Source organism: Microcaecilia unicolor, unplaced genomic scaffold (assembly GCF_901765095.1).
Source record: "Microcaecilia unicolor unplaced genomic scaffold, aMicUni1.1, whole genome shotgun sequence".
NCBI classification, from domain to species: domain Eukaryota; kingdom Metazoa; phylum Chordata; class Amphibia; order Gymnophiona; family Siphonopidae; genus Microcaecilia; species Microcaecilia unicolor.
This window is the reverse complement of record NW_021963024.1, coordinates 173,202-193,575: the sequence shown is the minus strand read 5'-3', so window position 1 is coordinate 193,575 and position 20,374 is coordinate 173,202. Positions and strand designations below refer to the sequence as shown.

At 41.9% G+C, this 20,374-nt stretch overlaps 2 protein-coding genes across 9 annotated transcripts in view; one reads left to right on the top strand and one right to left on the bottom strand.

The window, feature by feature from the left end:
• Positions 1-12,668, bottom strand: part of LOC115458768 (histone H2A deubiquitinase MYSM1-like) — a 63,444-nt gene extending 50,776 nt beyond the window's left edge. For 2 of the 5 annotated variants that reach the window (XM_030188582.1, XM_030188581.1), the window contains exons 1-6: positions 12,350-12,668; positions 8,002-8,080; positions 5,615-5,685; positions 3,601-3,672; positions 3,408-3,434; positions 3,227-3,305 (exon numbers count right to left, since the gene is read on the bottom strand). In XM_030188582.1, the coding sequence (XP_030044442.1) occupies positions 3,227-3,305; positions 3,408-3,434; positions 3,601-3,672; positions 5,615-5,685; positions 8,002-8,080; positions 12,350-12,405 (384 nt within the window). In that variant the 5' untranslated portion in view covers positions 12,406-12,668. Of the gene's footprint in view, positions 1-3,226; positions 3,306-3,407; positions 3,435-3,600; positions 3,673-5,614; positions 5,686-8,001; positions 8,081-12,100; positions 12,132-12,349 lie in introns of those variants that run through there. The other 3 variants (XM_030188577.1, XM_030188578.1, XM_030188580.1) reach the window with 3 other exon arrangements.
• The window catches only part of LOC115458769 (metalloendopeptidase OMA1, mitochondrial-like), an 87,436-nt gene continuing 79,217 nt past the window's right edge, over positions 12,156-20,374 (top strand). For 2 of the 4 annotated variants that reach the window (XM_030188586.1, XM_030188583.1), the window contains exon 1: positions 12,782-12,994. In XM_030188586.1, the coding sequence (XP_030044446.1) occupies positions 12,893-12,994 (102 nt within the window). In that variant the 5' untranslated portion in view covers positions 12,782-12,892. Of the gene's footprint in view, positions 12,227-12,781; positions 13,054-20,374 lie in introns of those variants that run through there. The other 2 variants (XM_030188585.1, XM_030188584.1) reach the window with 2 other exon arrangements.

Here is a 20,374-nt window from a genome sequence, read left to right as displayed (position 1 = left end):
CTATCTTATATAATGCAAAAATTGCACATGCGAGACTTTTGCTTTCAAGTGATGATAAATTGTCAGAGGAAAACAGTAGTGGAGAAAAGTCCAGAATAGAGGGCAAGCTGATCCACTTAGAATATGTGTGTGTAATAAATGTTGAAAACAGGTAAAACAGACTGTGAACCTACACTAACTGCGCAAGGGATGGAGTGCACTATGGGGTCCTTATACTCAGGTGCGCCGAAGAGTGGCCTGTGCTGGTATAGACACATGTATCGGCGCGGGTTGGGCACACATAGGCGCCTAAGCAGCTTAGTAAAAGGGCCCTTATGTCAGTGGCGTAGCCACAGGTGGGCCTGGGTGGGCCTTAGGGTTCAGGCCCACCTAATAGTAGCACACGTTTAGTGGTAGCTGGTGGGGATCCCAAACTCCACCAGCTGAAGACTTCCCTCTGATGGTAACGAAAACGCTACTCTCCACAATACCAGTACCTGCTCGTGCTCAGTTTTCAGCGTATTCCTGCTGCACTGCCAAGGTGGAAAGAAGCGTTTTCCTACCAGCTGAGATATTTTTTTGGTGGTGGGGAAGGGGAGGAGAACACTTGGTGCCCACTCACTTCTTGCCTAGGCCCACCCAAAATCTGTTGTCTGGCTATGCCCCTGCCTTATCTATATCACACAATGATAGTATACTTATCCACGCTCATTCTTTGCCCATGGCCCGCCTAGTTCCCACTCCCTCATATATACAAAGTGCATTTAACGTGTGAATTAGCACATACTAACTGCTAAACCACTGCAGAAACAGCACTTTTGTGTGGTAGCAGTTAACATGTGCTAACTGATGCATTAACTGCTTAACGTACTTTTGTAAAAGATTTCTTAAATTATAATTTAAAGTTGGGACTTCTGATTCTTACCAACACACATATATACCTTCCTTCCCTGATGGAAAAAAAAAAAAAAAAAAGAGTTTATCTATTACATAATTATAACCCCCCCCCCCCCCCCCCAAATCACCACCACCATTTGTACTAGTATTTTACACTCCCTTAGGCAGTCCTTTCTGAGTGAAATACCAAATAAATTAAGGGCCCTGTTTACTAAGAGGCGCGTTAAAACGCATGCGCTGTGTAGACGCCCATAATATTCCTATGGCTGTCTACACTATTAGCAAGTGCTGTTTAGAACATGCTAAAAACACTAGCGCATCTTAGTCAACAGGGCCCTAAAAGTTTCTATGTTCTGTTTCTACAATGTTGTAACTCACAGTGACTCTTCAACACCTCTCTTTCATCAACTGGTGTTTCTGATGTGTGCACAGTTAAGTCTGTTTTTTAAAAAAACAAATATCTATATATATAAAAGGCACCTCCAACATTCCAATGAAGCCTCAAGCCGGATGAGGCGCCCGAGATATCCGGTTTGCCCTGCAGTCACAGCCCTCACGTCAAAATGCGATGACGTCGAGGGAGGGGTTGCGAATTACGTCAAGGGCAGGGCGGCGAAGGCACAACGCACGAGTTCCAACTTGCAGAGATTCGGACAGGAGCAGCGGAAACAGCGCTGCGAACTTTGACCACAAACTCGCAAACAAGTTAGTGAGGAATGGAGGGAGGGACAGGGGGCGATGGAACTCGGAAGGGAGGGACAGAGGTCTGGAACTCAGGAGGGAGGGAGGGAGGATGGTGCGGAGGGGGGGGGGGGGATTGATTACCTTGCTAGCGCCCGTTTCATTTTTTCCCGAAACGGGCATTTACTACTACTACTTGACATTTCTAAAGCACTACTAGGGTTACGCAGCGCTGTACAATTTAACATAGAAGGACAGTCCCTGCTCAAAGGAGCTTACAATCTAAAGGACAAATGTACAGTCAGTCAAATAGGGGCAGTCTAGATTTCCTGAAAGGTATAAAGGTTAGGTGCCGAAAGCAACATTGAAGAGGTGGGCCTTGAGCAAGGATTTGAAGATGGGTAGGGGGGGCTTGGCGTAAGGGCTCAGGAAGTTTATTCCACGCATAGGGTGAGGCGAGACAGAATGAGCAGAGTCTGGAGTTGGCGGTGGTGGAGAAGGGTACTGAGAGGAGGGATTTGTCCTGTGAGCGGAGGTTACGGGTGGGAACGTAAGGGGAAATGAGGGTAGAGAGGTAATGAGGGGCTGCAGACTGAGTGCATTTGTAGGTAAGAAGGAGAAGCTTGAACTGTATGCGGTATCTGATTGGAAGCCAGTGAAGTGACCTGAGAAGAGGGGTGATATGAGTATATCGGTTCAGGCGGAATATGAGACGTGCAGCAGAGTTCTGAACAGATTGAAGGGGTATTTCTTACTAGTATATATATAGTTTTGAATTAATTTAATAATGCCTTATATTTTTTGAATTATTTAATAAAAGCATAAATCAATATTTTCTGAGCTCATTTCTCTTTTATTCTAATCAACTTTCTACTCTCAAAGGAGGTCATTTACTAATGGTTATATGTGTTTTCTGCTGCAGGGCCCATTTTATTCCTATGGGCCCTGCAGCAGACAGTGCACACCAGCCATTAGTAAAAACTCCAAAGTGTTTGACTATGCCTGGTTTTTGCCTATACACCTTACCTTTCTACCCCATCCCACTTTTACAAAGCTGCGTGGCAATGCTGACACAGCCCATTCATTTTGAATGGGCTGTGTCGGCATTACCTCACCGGCAGCCGCTATCACAGCTTTGTATGGGGTGGGGTGGGGGTGGGGAATAGATAAATCTGGTGAAATGTACATAAACATTTTTTTAACTTTGCTCCAATAGTGCGCTTGGTGTAAAACATTTAATTCATCTCTGACACAACAGCGAAGATGACTCAAAAATCAACAGACGATGCTCCAGAAGGTCAAAATGTTTATTGCGAAGCAAACGAGACCCGACACAGCTGTGTTTCGGCCAACAAGGCCTGCATCAGGAGTCTCTTAGGTTGCAGTGAAATGTCCATTTGGAATAGTGTTTGTAGTTTAAACGAAGAAAGCAAAAAGCGAACTGGGCACTCCGTGCATCAAAATAGATGAAAAACTCGCTTAGGCTTCTGGGCTCTAAGCAAAAGCCCGTGTGAAAAGAGCTCTGTTGATTTTTTGAGTCTTCTCTGCTGTTGCGTCACTCATCTTCCATCCTGCGAGGATTTGCTTCTTCTGTGTACGCATCGATTGACCTGTTAATACACCATACTATATGAAATGTACACAGATTCTCAAGCATTAAAATACATACTAGTCCTTGGTCAAACAGCTCCTTTTCTTCATTACTCCACTTTATTGGACTGCTGCCTGGCTTAGCAGGAGTACGCAACCTAAATGATGAAAAAGGAAAATGGTCTTAATTATATTTAAAGAAGAAGGAATGCCACTATTTATTATAGCAGATTAGTTTAAAAGAAAAAAAAGATACATACGTGACTTTTACTGGTTTCTTTTGGGGACTGTGGAATAAACACAAAATCTATTTTTAAAATATACTTCTAGTGTGAATTTTTGACAAAACAGGTTATGATGTTTTTAGAAACATCGTGTGGTAATATTTCTACCGATTCTATTCCCCATTGAGTTTTCCCTTAAGCAAGTAACCAGAAAGATTCCTGCACTTACCTTTTCAACCTGTCATTTTCTTCTGCATCGGGCCATAATTTGTGTGGAAGGGGTTTATTAGACAAATAATATCTGCAAAGCCTATTAAGGAATGTTTGCTATATAACAATTAAAAAAAGGAAAACTAAAGAGCACAAATTTTATCTAATATTTAATCCTACACTAGTAATAAAATGTGCCAGACTTACATACCCACAAACCTACCAAAAGAAAAGTAGTATACCTCTGCCTTAAGTACTTATGTAAGTAAGTTTAGCACTATCAGAAATGGCCAAATTACAGCCTATGAGCTGAAACTAGCACACAAAATCCTTTAATCTGGTCCAACTATTATTAAAAAAACGTTTAGGTGAACAAAGGCACTAGCATGTCATCCATTAGCTCTGTGGCTGTCCCTGTTGACGTTATCCAAAGCCTGACATTGTAGATCTTTAACCAAGAGGTCAAAGACAGATGTAGAGCTACAGAGGCACTGTTTCCCCAGCTTGCAGAAGGTGAAAGTAACACAGGAAGGTTGAGAAAAAGGCAGTTACAGTCAAACAAACAGGCAGTAGAGGAGACAGCCACAGCCTACGGTATCTGACTGGTCTGGAAGAAAGATGCAGAGGCAGAAAACTGTTGCAATTCTGATGAGTATAGGAAGCATGGATGGAAACCAAGCTTTGGGTACCTCGGCTTGGAACAGCATCGAAATAACCTTTTTGCACTTCGAGTGGGCACAGGGACCGGGAGAGGTCATTTGCACACAAAAACAGCAGTTACAACCCTAGCTATCTTTCTAGACAGATCAAATGGATCATCTCAGCCTGCCACCATCTCTATGTCGTTATGAGGCCCTTTTACTAAGTCGTGTAAGCGTCTACGCGTGCCCAAATGGAATTACTGCTCGGCTACTGCGTGGCTCTTGCGGTAATTCATTTTTGGCGCGCGTCCAAAGTGCAAAGTGGCATTTGGCGTGCGTAGGTCATTACCGCCCGGTTACCATGTGAAACTTTACCACTAGGTCAATGGCTGGCGGCAGGGCCGCCGAGAGACTGGGCTGGGGCTGGGCCCGGGGCAAGGCTGCCCCCGGGGCCCCGCTCCTGCCCCCGAGGTCATCGTTGTCGCCGCCCCCCTCCACCACCGGGCCGGGCCCACCTGAATTCAAATCATAGCGCCTCACCTCGACCTCGCTCCGTGTGAAAGAAGCGCAGCAGGGGCAGTCTGCAGATAGCCTCACTTCAGGGCTTCCCTCCCTGTGTCCCACTCTCACGCAAGTTACGTCAGACGAGGGCGGGACACAGGGAGGGAAGGCCCGAAAGGAGGCGATCTGCAGACTGCCGCTGCTGCCCTTCTTTCACAAGGAGCGAGGTGAGGTGCTATGATTTGAATTCAGGGGGGCCCGGCCCGGTGGTGGACGGAGAGGGGGTGGGTGGAGGGGACTGCGGCGCCAGGCCCCGCCTTGGAGGCCCAGGCCCGGGGAATTTTGTCCCCCCTGCTCCCCTCCTCTTGGCAGCCATGGCTGGCGGTAAGGTCTCAGACACAAAATGGACGCGTGGCAATTTTCATTTTGCCACACGTCCATTTTCGGCAAAAAAAGGCATTTTTTTACAGGTGCGCTGAAAAATTATTCTGCGCTCGCCCAAAACACGTGTCTACCCTACCCAGTCTGTTTTTCAGTGCGCCTTTGTAAAAGGGTCCCTATATCATATATCCTGAATTACAAGTTGTGTTCCTTGCTCCTGCGACAGATAGTCTCACTGGTGCCCTGAATAAGGCGAAACTCCAACTCCCAAACTGGAGCTCCGAGAGGGGACCCCTCTCCCCAGCCCTGGTGCAGGCAAATGCTACTAACAGGGTCCTGCATAAGAGAAAAGCTCGCCTACCTCTGAAGTATATGAGCCTAGTTTTGTATCTAATACTCACAAACCATGCAAGGTACCTTTTTTGATTTTGCTCAGTCAAATCATAGATTCCAACACACATACCTACAGCACCAGAAAGGGTGAAGGTAAAACATATTTCCGAAGGATACTCTTCCTCAAGTAGCATTTTCTGAATAATAGCTCTGTTCTCCTCACTGATGGAGCTATCCAGGGCCCAGGGCTGAAATAAAGAAAAGTGACATTTTGTGCACTTAATGATTCTGGATAATAATTATGTGAAATGGTCACAAAGCCAAATATTTTTTAAGTCTTACTGTTTTACATTGATCAGATCTTAAGCACTGACAAGGAAGGTCTACAGGAGAAAAAAAGACTTCAGCATAACAGTCACCAGATAACTAGGCTAAACCGTATTAACCGTCATAAATCATAAAAAGCTTCCTCCTCCCTTAATTTTTTTCAATTCTCCTTTTAATTTCAAACTTTTTTATATATATAATTACGGCATCCAGAAAATCACTTTGCTTTGTTGAGCCACGCTCTATGGAGTTTCTCCGTTTCACCAGAATAAGCTTCTGCAGAAGCTGCCTCATGACATTTGCCATTCTCAATCTTTTAGCGGGACCCACTGATTTGTCACCACTGGGCCGTTGAATATGGCCGGACAAAGCTAAGTGGTTTTTTGGATGTTGTAATTATATTATAAAAGTTTGAAATTAAAAGGACAAAAAACTGAAAAAAATAAAAGGAGGAGCAGGTTTTTTAATGACTTATGAGAGTTTTAATACAGTTGAGCCTAATTACTTATCAGGTGACTGTTTTCTTTTCCTCCTGTACACCTTCCTTGTGAATGCTTAAGATCTGATCGGTGTAAAACAGTAAGAGGTCCTTTTACTAAGGTGTGCTGAAAAATGTCCTGCGCTAGTGTAGGCTCGTGTTTTAGACGCGCGCAAATCCATTTTTCAGCACGCCTGTAAAAATAAAAAAGCCTTTTTTGGGGGGGGGGGGGGGGGGGGGGGACGAAAATGGACATGCAGCATAATAAAAATTGGCAGGTGTCCATTTTGGGTCCGAGACCCTACCGCCACCCATTCACTTAGCGGTAAGATCTCACGTGTTAACCGAGTGGTAATCGTCAGTGCGCATACGCTGCCGATTACCACCCTGTTTGTGCCGCGCATTCGAAAATAAAAAATATTTTCGGACGCGCGTAGAAAATGGAATTACCGCCCAGGCCACGAAGTAGTCCACTTAGGCGCCTACACAGCTTAGTAAAAGGGTCCCTAAGACTTAAAAATATTTGGTAGTGTATACATAGGCGTAAGTCTTTTTGCCAATAAAGAGAATGAGTTAAAACGATCACAAAGCAAATAGATTTATGTCAAATCCCAACTTTGAAATCTAAGCTAAAAGAGACAGCAAAAGATACCATTCTACCAGCAACAATATGGCTAAGTTTGATGGTCATCTCCTTGACAATTTCAAAGTTACTGAGAAAAATTTTACAGACACTGAAAATAATTTTACAAACATAGTTGACTCAAGTAATGAGAAATAACAGATGTCAAGTCTTCTCCAAGTTGCAGTAATCCTAGTTCTAAAGATGGGACGTCCTTCCAGTCACAAACATTTGTTCCTCAAACAGATTTATCTATTTATTTCATTTACATCCCGATAGATCAGGTTCAATGTGGCTGACAGTACAAAAAGTGATGCAGGATAGCATACATTAAATAGTAATAACAAAATAAGAGCCCTGTTTACTAAGGCGCGTTAGCATTTTTAACGCGCCTACAATCAGCGCGCACACGGTTAACGCATGTTAAAGATGCTAACGCGCCTATAATGAGAGTCCTAAATGAGGACTGAGTAATTGCAATATGGAAACGAATGCTAGACGCAAAAAGGTAACAATTTATAGTCATCTATATATAATAACAATTAGATTGGAACTGAGAAATTTAATAATTGTACAATTAGGGGTTTAAATTAATTATGACCATCCGTGAGAAATTGCTTAAACAGAGAGGCTTTAAGGTATTTCTGGAATTCAGTTCAGTTAAGCAATAGTTATACCAAGAACACACCAATTTTCTTTGGTACTGGGATATACCTCCTTTCTGAACCAACAGAACCATTAATGCCTGTTTACTAAGGTGCAATATAGGCGCGTTAGTGTTTTTAACGAGCGTAAATGGTTTACAAGTGTTAAACGCTAAAGCGCCTATAGAAATGTATATGCACGTTAGCGTTTAACACGCCTTAACTTTAAATGTGCGTTAGGAACGCTAATGCACCTTAGCAAACATACCCCTAAGCTTCAATGCCCTCTCCAGCTGAAGAACTCCGGTTTTACTTCTTTAAAGTTACAGCACAAGCAGGGGAGAAGGACCGAATATAGGCCAAAAATTCTCCCTGCAAAGTCAATAAGTCTCCCAAAAAGGTTTTAAAAAAACATTTTGACGCTGTACGATCATCTAAAATAAATCCGTTGATTGCAAACGTAACGGACCTTTGTTTCATACAAAATACTTACTACGAGGCCTATATCAGTTTTCCAGGTTGAATCAAGGTAATGATCCTGTCTGAAACCACCAGCTGCTCTTTCATAGTCTCTAAAATACCAATTCAAGATAGAAAGACGATGATGATCAATTACAGAGCTCAAACAAGTGATTTGTGTCTACTAAAAATAAGCTCAAATTGTGAACTGTACAAACACAGACAAATGTAATTGAACGCTGAATTCTTACATGTTGCTATATTCAATCAGCAATCTTTATTAATGCATATATTAGGTTTTCATACAACACTACCAGCCTGAGTAAGTCCAAACCTCTCATATCTTGGAAGCCAGACAGGGTCTGGCCTCACTGTACTGGACGAGTGCTGTGGGGTACAGAAAGCAATGGCAAACTAATATAGTATCTTGCCAAGAAAGCCACAGACATCTGGTGGGCTGTGATCACCAAATTCTGTTAAAACAGATATGTTTACTATCATCACAATGGTTTTCAGAGCCTCCCAAGTCCCTTTTTTCAGCTGTATTATTTAGCACTAATACAGAAGTGAACTGAAAATCAATAAACAAATTGCAAGAAACTGCCATGCTGCGTGTGTCCCGTAAAGCTAGCCATTCAAAGAGAACACCTGAAAAGGCAATATTTCTTTTCAGCTGCTGACATCTGTGTGCGAGACAAACAAGGTTTCTAAAGTATCTAAATGTTTATATAAAACTATAGCGACTGAAAGTAAAAACGTCATTAATTGGGCCTTTTCAGGTTCAGAGCTGCAGCAACCCCAAGCCCAGCACAAAATGGAGGGATGTCCCGAAAACCTGACTGGCTGGGTGTGTCCTGAGGACTAGGTTTAGAATCCCTGATCCAGAGAGACTCAGGGTGGAGTGAGGAACCAAGCACCCTCTACCCCTAACTGTAAGACATTCTATCGATGCTGGGGCTTCCCAGAAATTAAAAATGGCCGCTACTGAAATCTGGTTAACTACCCCACAGAAATATCTCCATTCGCTCATAGACCCACACACCTACCTTTTTACCACTGTCCTTTTTTCTACAGTCAATCAGAGCACATACTCTATTAATCAACAAAACTGTTCACCAGCTACTCAAACATCTCAATTCCATATTTCATCCACACATCTTCTGTCAAGCAACCCACACACTGTTCACCAAGTAATACACACCTTTCCAATCCCCCAAATCAATCTAACACACATACAGACCTGACAACATCTATATAATTGGTCACTCTGCTTCCCTGGATGGCTGGCTGGCTGGGTTCGTAACAGCATGCAAATAAGCTGACGTCAGCTCGCCTCCAGCGTTCCCTTCCCTCTCAGTGTCCCGCCCTCGAGGAAAGATGAAATGACCTCAGAGGAGGGCGGGACACTGAGAGGAAAGGCTGGAGGCGAAGGTTACAGGTTACAGAAAGGTGCTCCGATTGAGCAGTTCTCCGCTGGAGGGAGTAAGAAAGTCATACGAGATATTTTTCTGTCCCTGGAATGCTCACGATAAAAAAAGAAAGAAAGAAAATTAAGCAGCTAGAGTAGGATGTGAACCGCAACTTCTGGCTCTCTACTCTGGTTCTTACCTGGCTGCTCTAACCATTAGGCTACTCCTCCCCTTGGATGTCTGTGTGGCCACTTTATAGTATGGATGTTCCTATGCTGCCTGTGATGTCCAAGTCCCTTGTCTTGCCCCTTCACAGTTTGGATATTTCAGTTTGTAAAATGCATGCTCATGTTGGATGGAGCCAGCACTGGACGTCCATTTCTCATGTCAGCAGATCTTGTTCTTAAAATACATGAGAAATGGGCATCCATATTCTGAATTGGACATCCTTTGTAAAATTCCACTCTATGTCTCAAGGAACACTGAATTAAATGAATATCCTTTGATTGTATAAGGCTGATTTCAATTAAACAAAGGTATCATGGTTCAGAACTTGTAATTCTCACTAGCATATCATACTTGAGGTCCACACATTTTATCAAGATAGTATAACCAACCCCAATTAAGTATAGAAGAAAGAAAATGAATTGTTAAAAACAAACGTAGAGAGTCTGATATATAGATACGGTGTACCTAAAAAAACAGGATTTGATTTAGCCCTAGTGCAACAAGGTATACTGGATCCATACTGGGTAAAGCAACAAAAATATACTTATTTTGTACATCAAGAACATAAGAATAGCCATACTGGGTCAGACCAATAGTCCATCCAGCCCAGTACCCTGTTTCCAAAAGTGGCCAAGCCAGGTCACATTTACCTGGCAGAAACCCAAACAGCGGCAACATTCCATGATACCAATCCCAGGGCAAGCGGTAGCTTCCCCATGTCTGTCTCAATAGCAGACTATGGGCCTTTTCATCCAGGAACTTGTCCAAACCTTTTTAAAACCCAAATATCAATAATTTATATGAATGAAAACTCAAAGCCTCATGAAATACGTAGAGGCATACTGATAATTACAGCATCATGCATGCAACACAAAGGGGAGAATTCAATAAATGATGTCAGGATGATCTGCCCTAAGCTAGTATTATGTACATAAGAACATAAGAATAGCCATACTGGGTCAGATCAATGGTCCATCTAGCCAAGTATCCTGCTTCCAACAGCAGTCAATTCAGGTTGCAAGTACCTGACAGAATCGCAAATAGTAGCAAGATTCATGCTACTGATCCCAGGGATGAGTGGTGGTTTTCCCCACGTCTATCTCAATAGCAGATTATGAACTTTTCCTCCAGGAACTAGACCAAACCTTTTTTAAACCCAGATATGCTAACCACTTTTACCACATCTTCTGGCAACGAGTTCCAGAACTTAACTATTCATTGAGTGAAACAATATTTCTTCCTATTTGTTTTAAAAGTATTTTCATTTAACTTTGTTGAGTGTCCCCTAGTCTTTGCCCTTTTTGTAAGAGTAAATAATCAATTTACATTTACCCGTTCTACACCACTCAGGATTTTGTAGACCTCTATCACTGCCCCCCCCCCCCCCCCAGCCATCTCTTTCCATGCTGAAGAGTCCCAACCTCTTTAGCAGTTCCTCGATGAGAGGAGTTCTATCCCCCTTACTCATTTTGGTAGCCCTTCTTTGAACCTTTTCTAATTTTGATACATCTTTTTTTAAGATACAGCGACCAGAATTGCAAACAATACTCAAGGCATGGTCATATCTTGGAGCAATACAGAGGTATTATAATATTCTTTGCCGTATTTTCCAACCCTTTCCTAATAATTCCTAACATTCTATTTGCCCTTTTTTTTTTTTGCTGCCATCACACACTGGACAGAAGATTTCAGCATATTGTCCATGATGACACTTAGATCTTTTTTCTTGGGTGCTGACTCCTAGAATTTGGATTATTCTTCCCAATGTGCATCACTTTGCACTTACCCATATTAAATCTCATCTGCCATTGGATGTCTTCCTGCAAATTTTCACACTACACATGCATTTTAACAACTCTGAATAGTTTTGTGTCGCCTGCAAATTCACCTCTCTGTTTTCTAAGCCGGACGGCAATGCCGACACAGTCCATTCAAAGTTTTACAAATGATCAACAACCACATCAGATGTAAAACTTTTTCGGACCTGTATTTGGAAACTTTATTTATACTACTACTCAACATTTCTAAAGCGCTACCAGACTTACGCAGCGCTGTACAGTCAAACATGAAGAGACAGTCCCTGCTCAAAAGAGCATACAATCTAAAGGCCATAACAACAGAGACAATCAAATTAGGGCAGTATAGTACATCTCATTACACAATAGTTCATAGGGCCAGATTAATAGATCTAAATAGCTAAAGACAATTAAGGTATGCAAATGCAGACAATTAAGGTATTCAATACAGGCAAATTAGTAGTGGTATTGAATAGAGGAGTAATGGTAAGGTTAAGTGCCATGAAGATGACCACCTATTAATTCCCACAGTGCACAACTCTTAATGTAAGAATTCGTACATCGGCTCCTAAGTTGTCTGTATATATTTACACACGCACACCACAGGTGTACATACATTCCCATATAATGGATCCCTAACTAGCTATGAGGTCCCCTGGTCAGGTTTGGGCAGCCCTGACTTAGGATCTAAAATATTTACATTAATCCCACTTCTTTCATTGTTGACATGCTCTACAGATTTAGCTTGTGTTGTGCTCTGGAGGACCAAGAGATGCACCATCACATCCAGTTGTCCCCGCAGCGTTCAGCCAGCTAGATCAGCGAGGTAAGCAGCAAAAACGGGTTATTAAAAAAAAAAAAATGCAAAACGAGAAACTTGGATGCATCCTAGAATCCATACAGCAGCAACAAGCGATAGTGAAGCAAATATAAAGCCCTCCCCCCTCACCCTCGCGGCCCTTCAGCCTCGTCCCCTTCGATATCCACATCCGCCTCTTCCGCCATAGCGAGCCGACATGCACAGAGAGACCCAAGGAGGTTTTTCCTTCCTTGCACAGACCCTCCGAGACCCAGACAGCGGTCCTCTTGGGCTATTTCTTATCCACAACAGACAAGCCCAGTCGTGCTAGACGAAGCATAGCTTGCAAAAAAAAAAAAACAAAAAAGCGACGAAAGGTTAAGGCAGGAAAAGAAAAGGGAACAGTAGGTCAGGAAAGGACAGGGCAGGCCGAACACGGAAATTCCGAACGAGCAGACAGATTAGGCCATCGTACGTTCCTTCCCCCCGGCCCCCACCGGGTGAACACAAGGATCCACTGACGTCACAGAAAGCTTTTAACCAATAGCATCGCGCGATCCGCGTTCCCTCCTCCTCCCTCGCTCTACTACTGTCTGTGACTGTGAGATAGACTTGACTTTATTATCTCTTTGGAGGTTAGTTTAGCTTCCATCTTTTTTGTGGGCTGACCTACCTTCCTGCCCCAGTTGCGGAATGTTGTTACACCCGAAAATGAGCCGCATATGCTGCAGGCTGAAAGCTCGGGCCCTGTCTGCAGGGAGTTCATATTTGCCTTCTGGAGTTTGTGGGGCTCCGGTAAGTAGTAGAGAGGAGGAGAAGGGCTGCTGCTGCTGCACTTGCTGAAAATGTCACTAGTGAGTGCATGCTGCATCTCTAATTCCTTAAGGCTTTTTGCTCATTCGGGGGTGTTAACTTTTCTACAAATAAAAACAGCTTTGTTAAAATTATCTCCTGGGTTATAATTGTAAAAGTGTGGGGGCTGTACCGTTTTTTCTTTTCAAAACACTTTATTAACAAACAAACAGGAACAACCAACCCAACCAATTTTATAAAAAGATATTACATCAGCAGTTCACAAACTTTTTCAGCCTGCCACCACCTTGGTTCCATAAATTTATTACAGCGCCACTCCCTCACCCATTGAGGCTGTTAGTCAAACAAATTATTCAATATTTTAATAAAAGTTTTTAATTAATAAAATAAAGTATTGTTTAGTGTAGGTAAATAGTGTTATAGGCAGGCCTATTCGCCAAGCTATCAAGTTGATAAAATGGTTAAAAAAAAAGAAATACTTAATTCTTAATTATTCACATTGCTATATTATACTTGTTCCTCTAGCGCAGCACCCCCACTTCCACCTTGATTTCAGCACCCTCCCTAGACTAGTCCAACCCCTCCCCCCTTCAGGGGGGGGCAGTACCACCCACTTTGAGAATCACTATATTACATTTAAATGTTAATAATAATAATAATCAGAGAAAAAAAATCTAAAAATAAACTACTACTACAAATCATTTCTACAGCGCTACCAGTCGTACGCAGCGCTTCACAATTGAACATGAAGAATATATAAAGTGAATCAATAGGATTAATAAATTCTTTTCAATTAGATAAAATACAAAGGGGTTCATTTTTAAAGCACTTAGACTTACAAATTTCCTTAGGTTACAATGTAGCTTTGTAGGTCAAAGTGCTTTGAAAATACGCCTCCAAGTGTGTCTCAAAAAGTAAAGCAAAGAGAATAACAAAAAAAATAAAGTACTTCCAAGATTAAGATCATTCGGTTATTTAGAAATATATATATGGATTGCCAGACTTGTATGTATTGTTTGCATTTGTTCAAATTGACACTCAGTTCTGATGACACAATTTCTGTTACATATTGCAGCCATTCAGTTTTAGAAGTGGACACTTGGTCTTTTCCACAGATGAGTAATTACACATCTAGCTGAGAACAGAAGATCTAATTAGAAGTTAAATTAGAGGGTGTAGGGCCAGATTCTATATAAGGCGCCTAAAAAATCCATGTGGTAAACATTTCCGCCTATTCTATAAGCAGCTCCTAGATTTAGGCGTGGTATATAGAATACACTTAGTTGATACCATAGCGCCTAAAAGTAGGTGCATCCATTTAAACCAGTGAAAATGTGGCATAATTCCCTGCACATAGACTTACACGCACTGGGCCAGATTCTATAACTAGGCATATAAATTTGAGAACGCCAATAAATAACCATTTCCCCGCCAATAACCATGGCCCTTTTGAACTGCACGCATTAGAATTTAGGCGCAGTACGTTCCTGAATACGCTTAGTGAGTTGTGCGCGTAAGTTCTATTTATTGCCAATTAGTGCTCATTATTGCTTGTTAAATGCTGTCATCAATGCTGATTAGCTTGTTAAGCCAATTAAGTTACATGCGTTGTTAGGAAACTTACTACCACCTATTTTATAAGCAGTTAGCCTGCGGTAATGTAGCTGTGCTAACTGATTAGCACAGGAATACTTCCCCCCCCCCCCCCCCCCCCCACAACATGCCCTCTCCAAAAAAAAAAATAGAAAATTGTTTTAGTACATGAATTAGTGCTTGCTAAAATGGCACTTACTGCAGAATGTGTGAGCACATCCTGCAATGTTCCATTGTAAGCTGCGTAAAGCATGCATTAGTCCTAACGCAGCTTAGAGAAAGGGCCCCTTAAATATATATTTCCAAATTGAGGACCAAAATTCCAAACCATTAGAAATTTTGAATTCTATTTGAAAATATAACTTGGCAATCCAAAACCAAGTCCTGATTTGCTTTTGTCTCACCTAAGGCCCTGTTTACTAAGGCACGTTAGCGTTTTTAACACGCCTACAATTAACGTGTATGCTAACAGTGTAGGCACCTATAGGGATATTGTAGGCGCCTACACGGTTAATGCATGTTAAAAACGCTAACGTGCCTATAACGCAGCTTACTAAACAGGGCCCTTACTGCACTGAACCCTGGAAAGGGGATATTAGCGGTATACAAGAATTGATTTGAATTGAATTTCAATTGAATTATAAAGCTCCGCAGGAAGACTATTGAGTCCAGTAGCTTTTTTCAGATTTTGTTTATTTATTCCTCTACACAGGAAATCTAGACCGCCCCAACTTGACATTTCGTTCTTTAGACTGTAAGCTCCTTTGAGCTGGGACCGTCCTTCTTTGTTTAATTTGTACAGCGCTGCGTAACCCTAGTAGCGCTCTACAAATGTTAAGTAGTAGTATTTCAGAAATGGCTTCATATACTTCTGAGAACTCAAAAGGGTAGTCCATAAAATCAGAAGAATCAAGGGATAATTTAGAAATGTTAAGGTCATTTAACCAAGCATCGATTTGTACTTCTTTAGAACTGGGAATGTGATTGATACAGATTAGCATAGAAGTTTGCAAAGCATTCAGTTAACCGTTTTTTGAATCGGGATAATATTCTTATTTTTGATGGTGAAAAAATTTCTATCCAGTCTTGTCTTTTTAAGTTGCCATAACAACAGCTTGCCTGATTTATTAGCATGTTCATAAAAATGTCTTTTGGTTAGTCTGATATAATATTCTGCTTTGCCTATTTCAATGTCCTTCAGAGTAGAGAGCTGCACGGGAACGGGGTTTGCGGGGATCCCTCAGGGACGGAGGCAGTTCTGCGGGGTTCCCGCGGGGATGGAAGCAGTTCTGTGGGGTTCTCGTGAAAGTGTAAGCTGTACCTGCGCCAGCCTCTCATCTACCGAGTACCAAGTTCTTTGAGTACTGTCTCCTCTTCCGTGCTTTAACAGCACAAATGTGGAAAGTCTTCCATTAATGAGGTGGTAGAGACACAAATGATAATGGAATTCAAAAAGGCATGGGATGAACAGAGAGGATCTCTAATTAGAAAATGGAAGTTATAAAACACCTAACCTTAAATGGCTGCATGTGTGTGGATGTGTCAAGTGACGCTTAGATGGCGACTCTGGCTTTGATGAACTAGGGCTGATACCGGGCAGACTTGTATGGTCTGTATCTCATAGGATGGGCTGGAAAGGACTTAGACAGCAACTTCAGTGGCTGGAACATGAGGACAGTGCTGGACAGATTTTTACAGTCTGTGTCCCACAAATGAGAAGATGAACAGACTGGAGTGGGCTTCAACAGCAGTTGGAACATAAGGATAGGGCCAGATAGACTTCTATGGTCTATGTTCCAGAACCACCAAAGAAAGACCATAATCAAGTATATAATATCATACTCGTTGATTTAATCATGAATTGATAACGAGTGTGACTATTGGGCAGACTGGATGGACCATTCAGGTCTTTATCTGAGCCACTTGCTATGTTACAATTAATCCTCTTTGCTTCCGGGCTGATGCGCAGACCTCAGCTCTGACACAGGCAAGAGCATCGGATGTCACCTGACCTACTGGTGCGTGCATGTGGCGACCTCTCAGCACACAGTGCCAGTAAATCAGAGACAAATCTTACATGTGCACACCAGAGTGTTCCAACTTCCATTCCTTCCTTGCCTACAGTGCTGTGGCTCAAATCCAGAGAGAGACTGAGGGAGCTGACCGGAATTTTCTTTTATGTACCATTAAATTCTTACGGGGATGGGTTAAATTCTTGCGGGGACTGGTGGGGACGGGTTGGGTTGGGTTAAATTTTTGCGGGGATGGGTAAGGTTCCAGCAGGGAAGGCTGGGGATAGGTAAGATTTCTGTCCCCTTGCAACTCTGTACTTCAGAGGCTCTTTTACTAAGTTGTGTGAAAAAGGGCCCTGCGTCAGGGGGCATTTTTCTCGCTCGCCAGGGGCCTTTTTACCCAGTGGGTAAAAAGCCCCTTAAAAAATGTCCATGTGGAAAAATTACTCTTACCGCATGGCCATATTGGGGGGGGGGGGGGGGGGGGGGGGGGGAGGGGAAGCACTTACCGGCAACTGTTAAGGTGGTGGTAAGGGCTCCCTCGGTAATCCAGCAGTAACCAGCCATTGTGTGGTGATGCTCAATTACCGCCGGGTTAGCGCCTTGCTATATTAAAAAAATTTTGTTGGCGCGTTGGAAATGGTGCACTCTCGAGGTAGAACTACTGTCGGTGGCCATGTTGGGCTGGCGGGGCAGGGGGGTCCAGGGCCTAATCTACAGGGGCCCAGGCCCCCCTGGCCCCACGTAGCTACGCCACTGGTTCTAGAATATACAATATGAGTATGAGAATAGAAGGTGTAATCTCTTTTGGATGTGTGAAAGTTCCTCTAAATATCTATATGGTGGAAAATGTTAATAAAGCCATGGAGTGATTTGCTAACGGTTGGATTAGAATCTCTATCTGTAGATCTATTTTTAGTGGAAATGGTGCTATTGAAATCTTCTCGTATATATGGCATTCCTTGAGCATGTTGTTTAAGCTGCCTAGAATTGCTTAGAGTGGGTTATAAATGGTCAAAATAAAATAAATATCATGAAATAAGTTGTTGGGCGACAGTTTTTAAACTAGAAATTAAATGAAATTCCCAGAGTTTTTATGTATGTTTTTATTATAAGCTGCTTAGGAGTTGTCACGAAATGCCTAGCTACCTGCCTGGGCTAACCCGCGGCCACTTAGAGAGTATGTCCCTAGCACAGCTCAGGTCCGCCTCCACCTGCCGCTTGTGCACTACACTAGCACCCTACGACTGCGTTCCAACTGCCTCTGGGCGAATCTCCTGCTCTCAAGTTTCCCCAGTGATTCCTAGGTTACTGGGGCCATGCTCCCAGTGGTCCCACAGTTCCTAGAAAGCAACCACAGACCCAACACACGAACCACCAGGATTCTTAGTCAGCCCAGACAAGCAGAGGCAATAAATTAGAAATGTTTATTGTCATGAAAAATTAGAACAATAAGCAGAAAAGGTGCAATCAGCAAACAGTAATAGTAACTGAAATATGGATCATTTATAACACTATCTAAACATTTGTTTTCTATCTAAATAGTACCTGGGGAGTTCAGGACGTATAGCTGCTCACAGGTTATCAAATATAACTGTTCACAGGGCCTCAGCAAAGAGATCTTTCTCTCTCTTCTCCCGGGCTAAGACTGGAGAAAATAAGTCAGTATATCCTAGAAGAATTGAGATCCTGGGTCAATCAGAGCCCAGAACAAGTTTTCAAAAGTTTACTGCATTTTACTTCCTATTTGAGTTAGAATAAAGAAAAAACAGTCAGTTTTTGTGTAACTGTAAACATAAACATGCACCACCTGCTGGCCAAACTAGAGAAATACACTTCAAGAAATAATCTTATAATTCATATGCTGGAAAATTCATCATTTCGCCACAGGGGTAAATTCTATATATGACGCCGAAAAAAGTGCTATTCTATAAGCCACACTTAAGGGCCCTTTTACAATGCCATGGTAGAGCTGCCATGGCATTGGCGTATGCCAATCCAGCACTACCGCAGGCATACCGTGGGAGCCGGCGGTAATGCCACCCCCCTGCATACCCCCATTTCCGATGCAACAGAAAACAAATTATTTTGTGCTGGTTTAGCACGGGATCCCTTACCGCTTCCTTAATAGGTGGTGGTAAGGGCTCCCTCCGGAAATGGCCGCACATTAAGTATGTACTTAACACATCCGGTTTTTTTTTTTTGCCTTTTACTCACAGCTTGGTAAAAGGGGCCCTTAGATGCGATTTATAGAATAGGGCTTACGCCCAGGAATCGCATCTAACTTTAGACAAGGCCATTTGCACTAACTGAAACGTGGTGCAAATGTACACACCTAAATTGGTTGCTTTTCCCTCTTTATTCTATAACAATGCATTTAAATTCTAGGAACACCCCCATTCCACACATGACCCTCCCATTTCCTCTTTTAATACTGATTGTGGGGACAGGGATTGGGTTTACTGATGTTTTTGTGAAGTATAAGTTTCATGTAATTTTCTGTTTACTGTGCATGTTCCTGGTGTGAACGGATATAGGACTTTTCTATCATTTTTATGGAGTTCTTGGACATCAAATGTTTGTTTGCTTTTATGTTTTTATTGTATTGTGAGCCAATTGGGTCTACTAAAGTTAAGTGGCGTACTAAATTTTTAATAAACATAAATACTCATGCATAAAATAATCTATATGTGTAAATTCAAATTAAATCTAATTAGTACCAATAATTGCTAAGCCAATTGGTGCTAATTAGCTTATTCAGTTACAATGTGTACACAAATTGGGCGCATGCTCAAATTTTTGTGCGCAAATTTTGACGACTTTTATAAAATTAGAGGGTTATTGTTAAGCGGGGTATAAATTTGTACAATAAATAAAATAAGATAAATGTTGGCTATGGTAATTTTGAAATTATTACAGATGCCTATAGCAATTACGTATCTATCTTCATTATCAGATTATAACTTTTTTTTTTTGGGGGGGGGGGGGGGGGGAGAAATTCAGTATTTAGGTAACAAAATAGCTATACCCCCCTCCTAAATTTTCTAAAAGATGAACTGAAAACTTTAGAAATCCAACCTTTAGATAATTTATCATGTTCTGATAGGAATAAGTGGGTTTCTTGCAGAAAGATTGGGAATTTGTCTTTTTAAGATGTCCTAAAATTCATAACATAGTAATATTCTTTTATGTTTAATTGGGTTAATCAACCCATGTACATTCCAGGAGATCAATTTAGTTGACATTTAAGAGAAATAAAAAAAAGATTAGTCATATAATTAAAATATAGTGGGAGAAGTATTAAAAGTTCAAAAGACTTTTCAACTCCTAAATTATACCCTTCAAGCTTATAACTAAGGAGAACTTCGAGTTTGTCACTTCTCTGACCTTTAGTAATAGTAGTAGCAGTAAAATTCAAAAAATAAAATTGAACAGTTAATACTAAGAAAATTAGAGCAGGAACAATCCAGTGTTCTGCCCAGTGAGTGTGAGGAAAGGGCACATGGAAGCACAACAGGCAGAATATTGTAGTCTCTCATGCTTCCGAAATTACCTCACTGAGTACCAGTGACAAGAGAGAAACTTGTTAATCGTGAAATGAAAGAATATTAATGAAAAGGTTAGCAAGAATATCAGTCTAACACCTTGGCAGTTTCCATTACGTACAGCGTTTAGTTGATTCATTTTCTGGAATACGTTTTCTCTTGGAGATCTTGTGGCATTTAGTTGTAACTTGGTACCAATCTGAGTTGGAAGG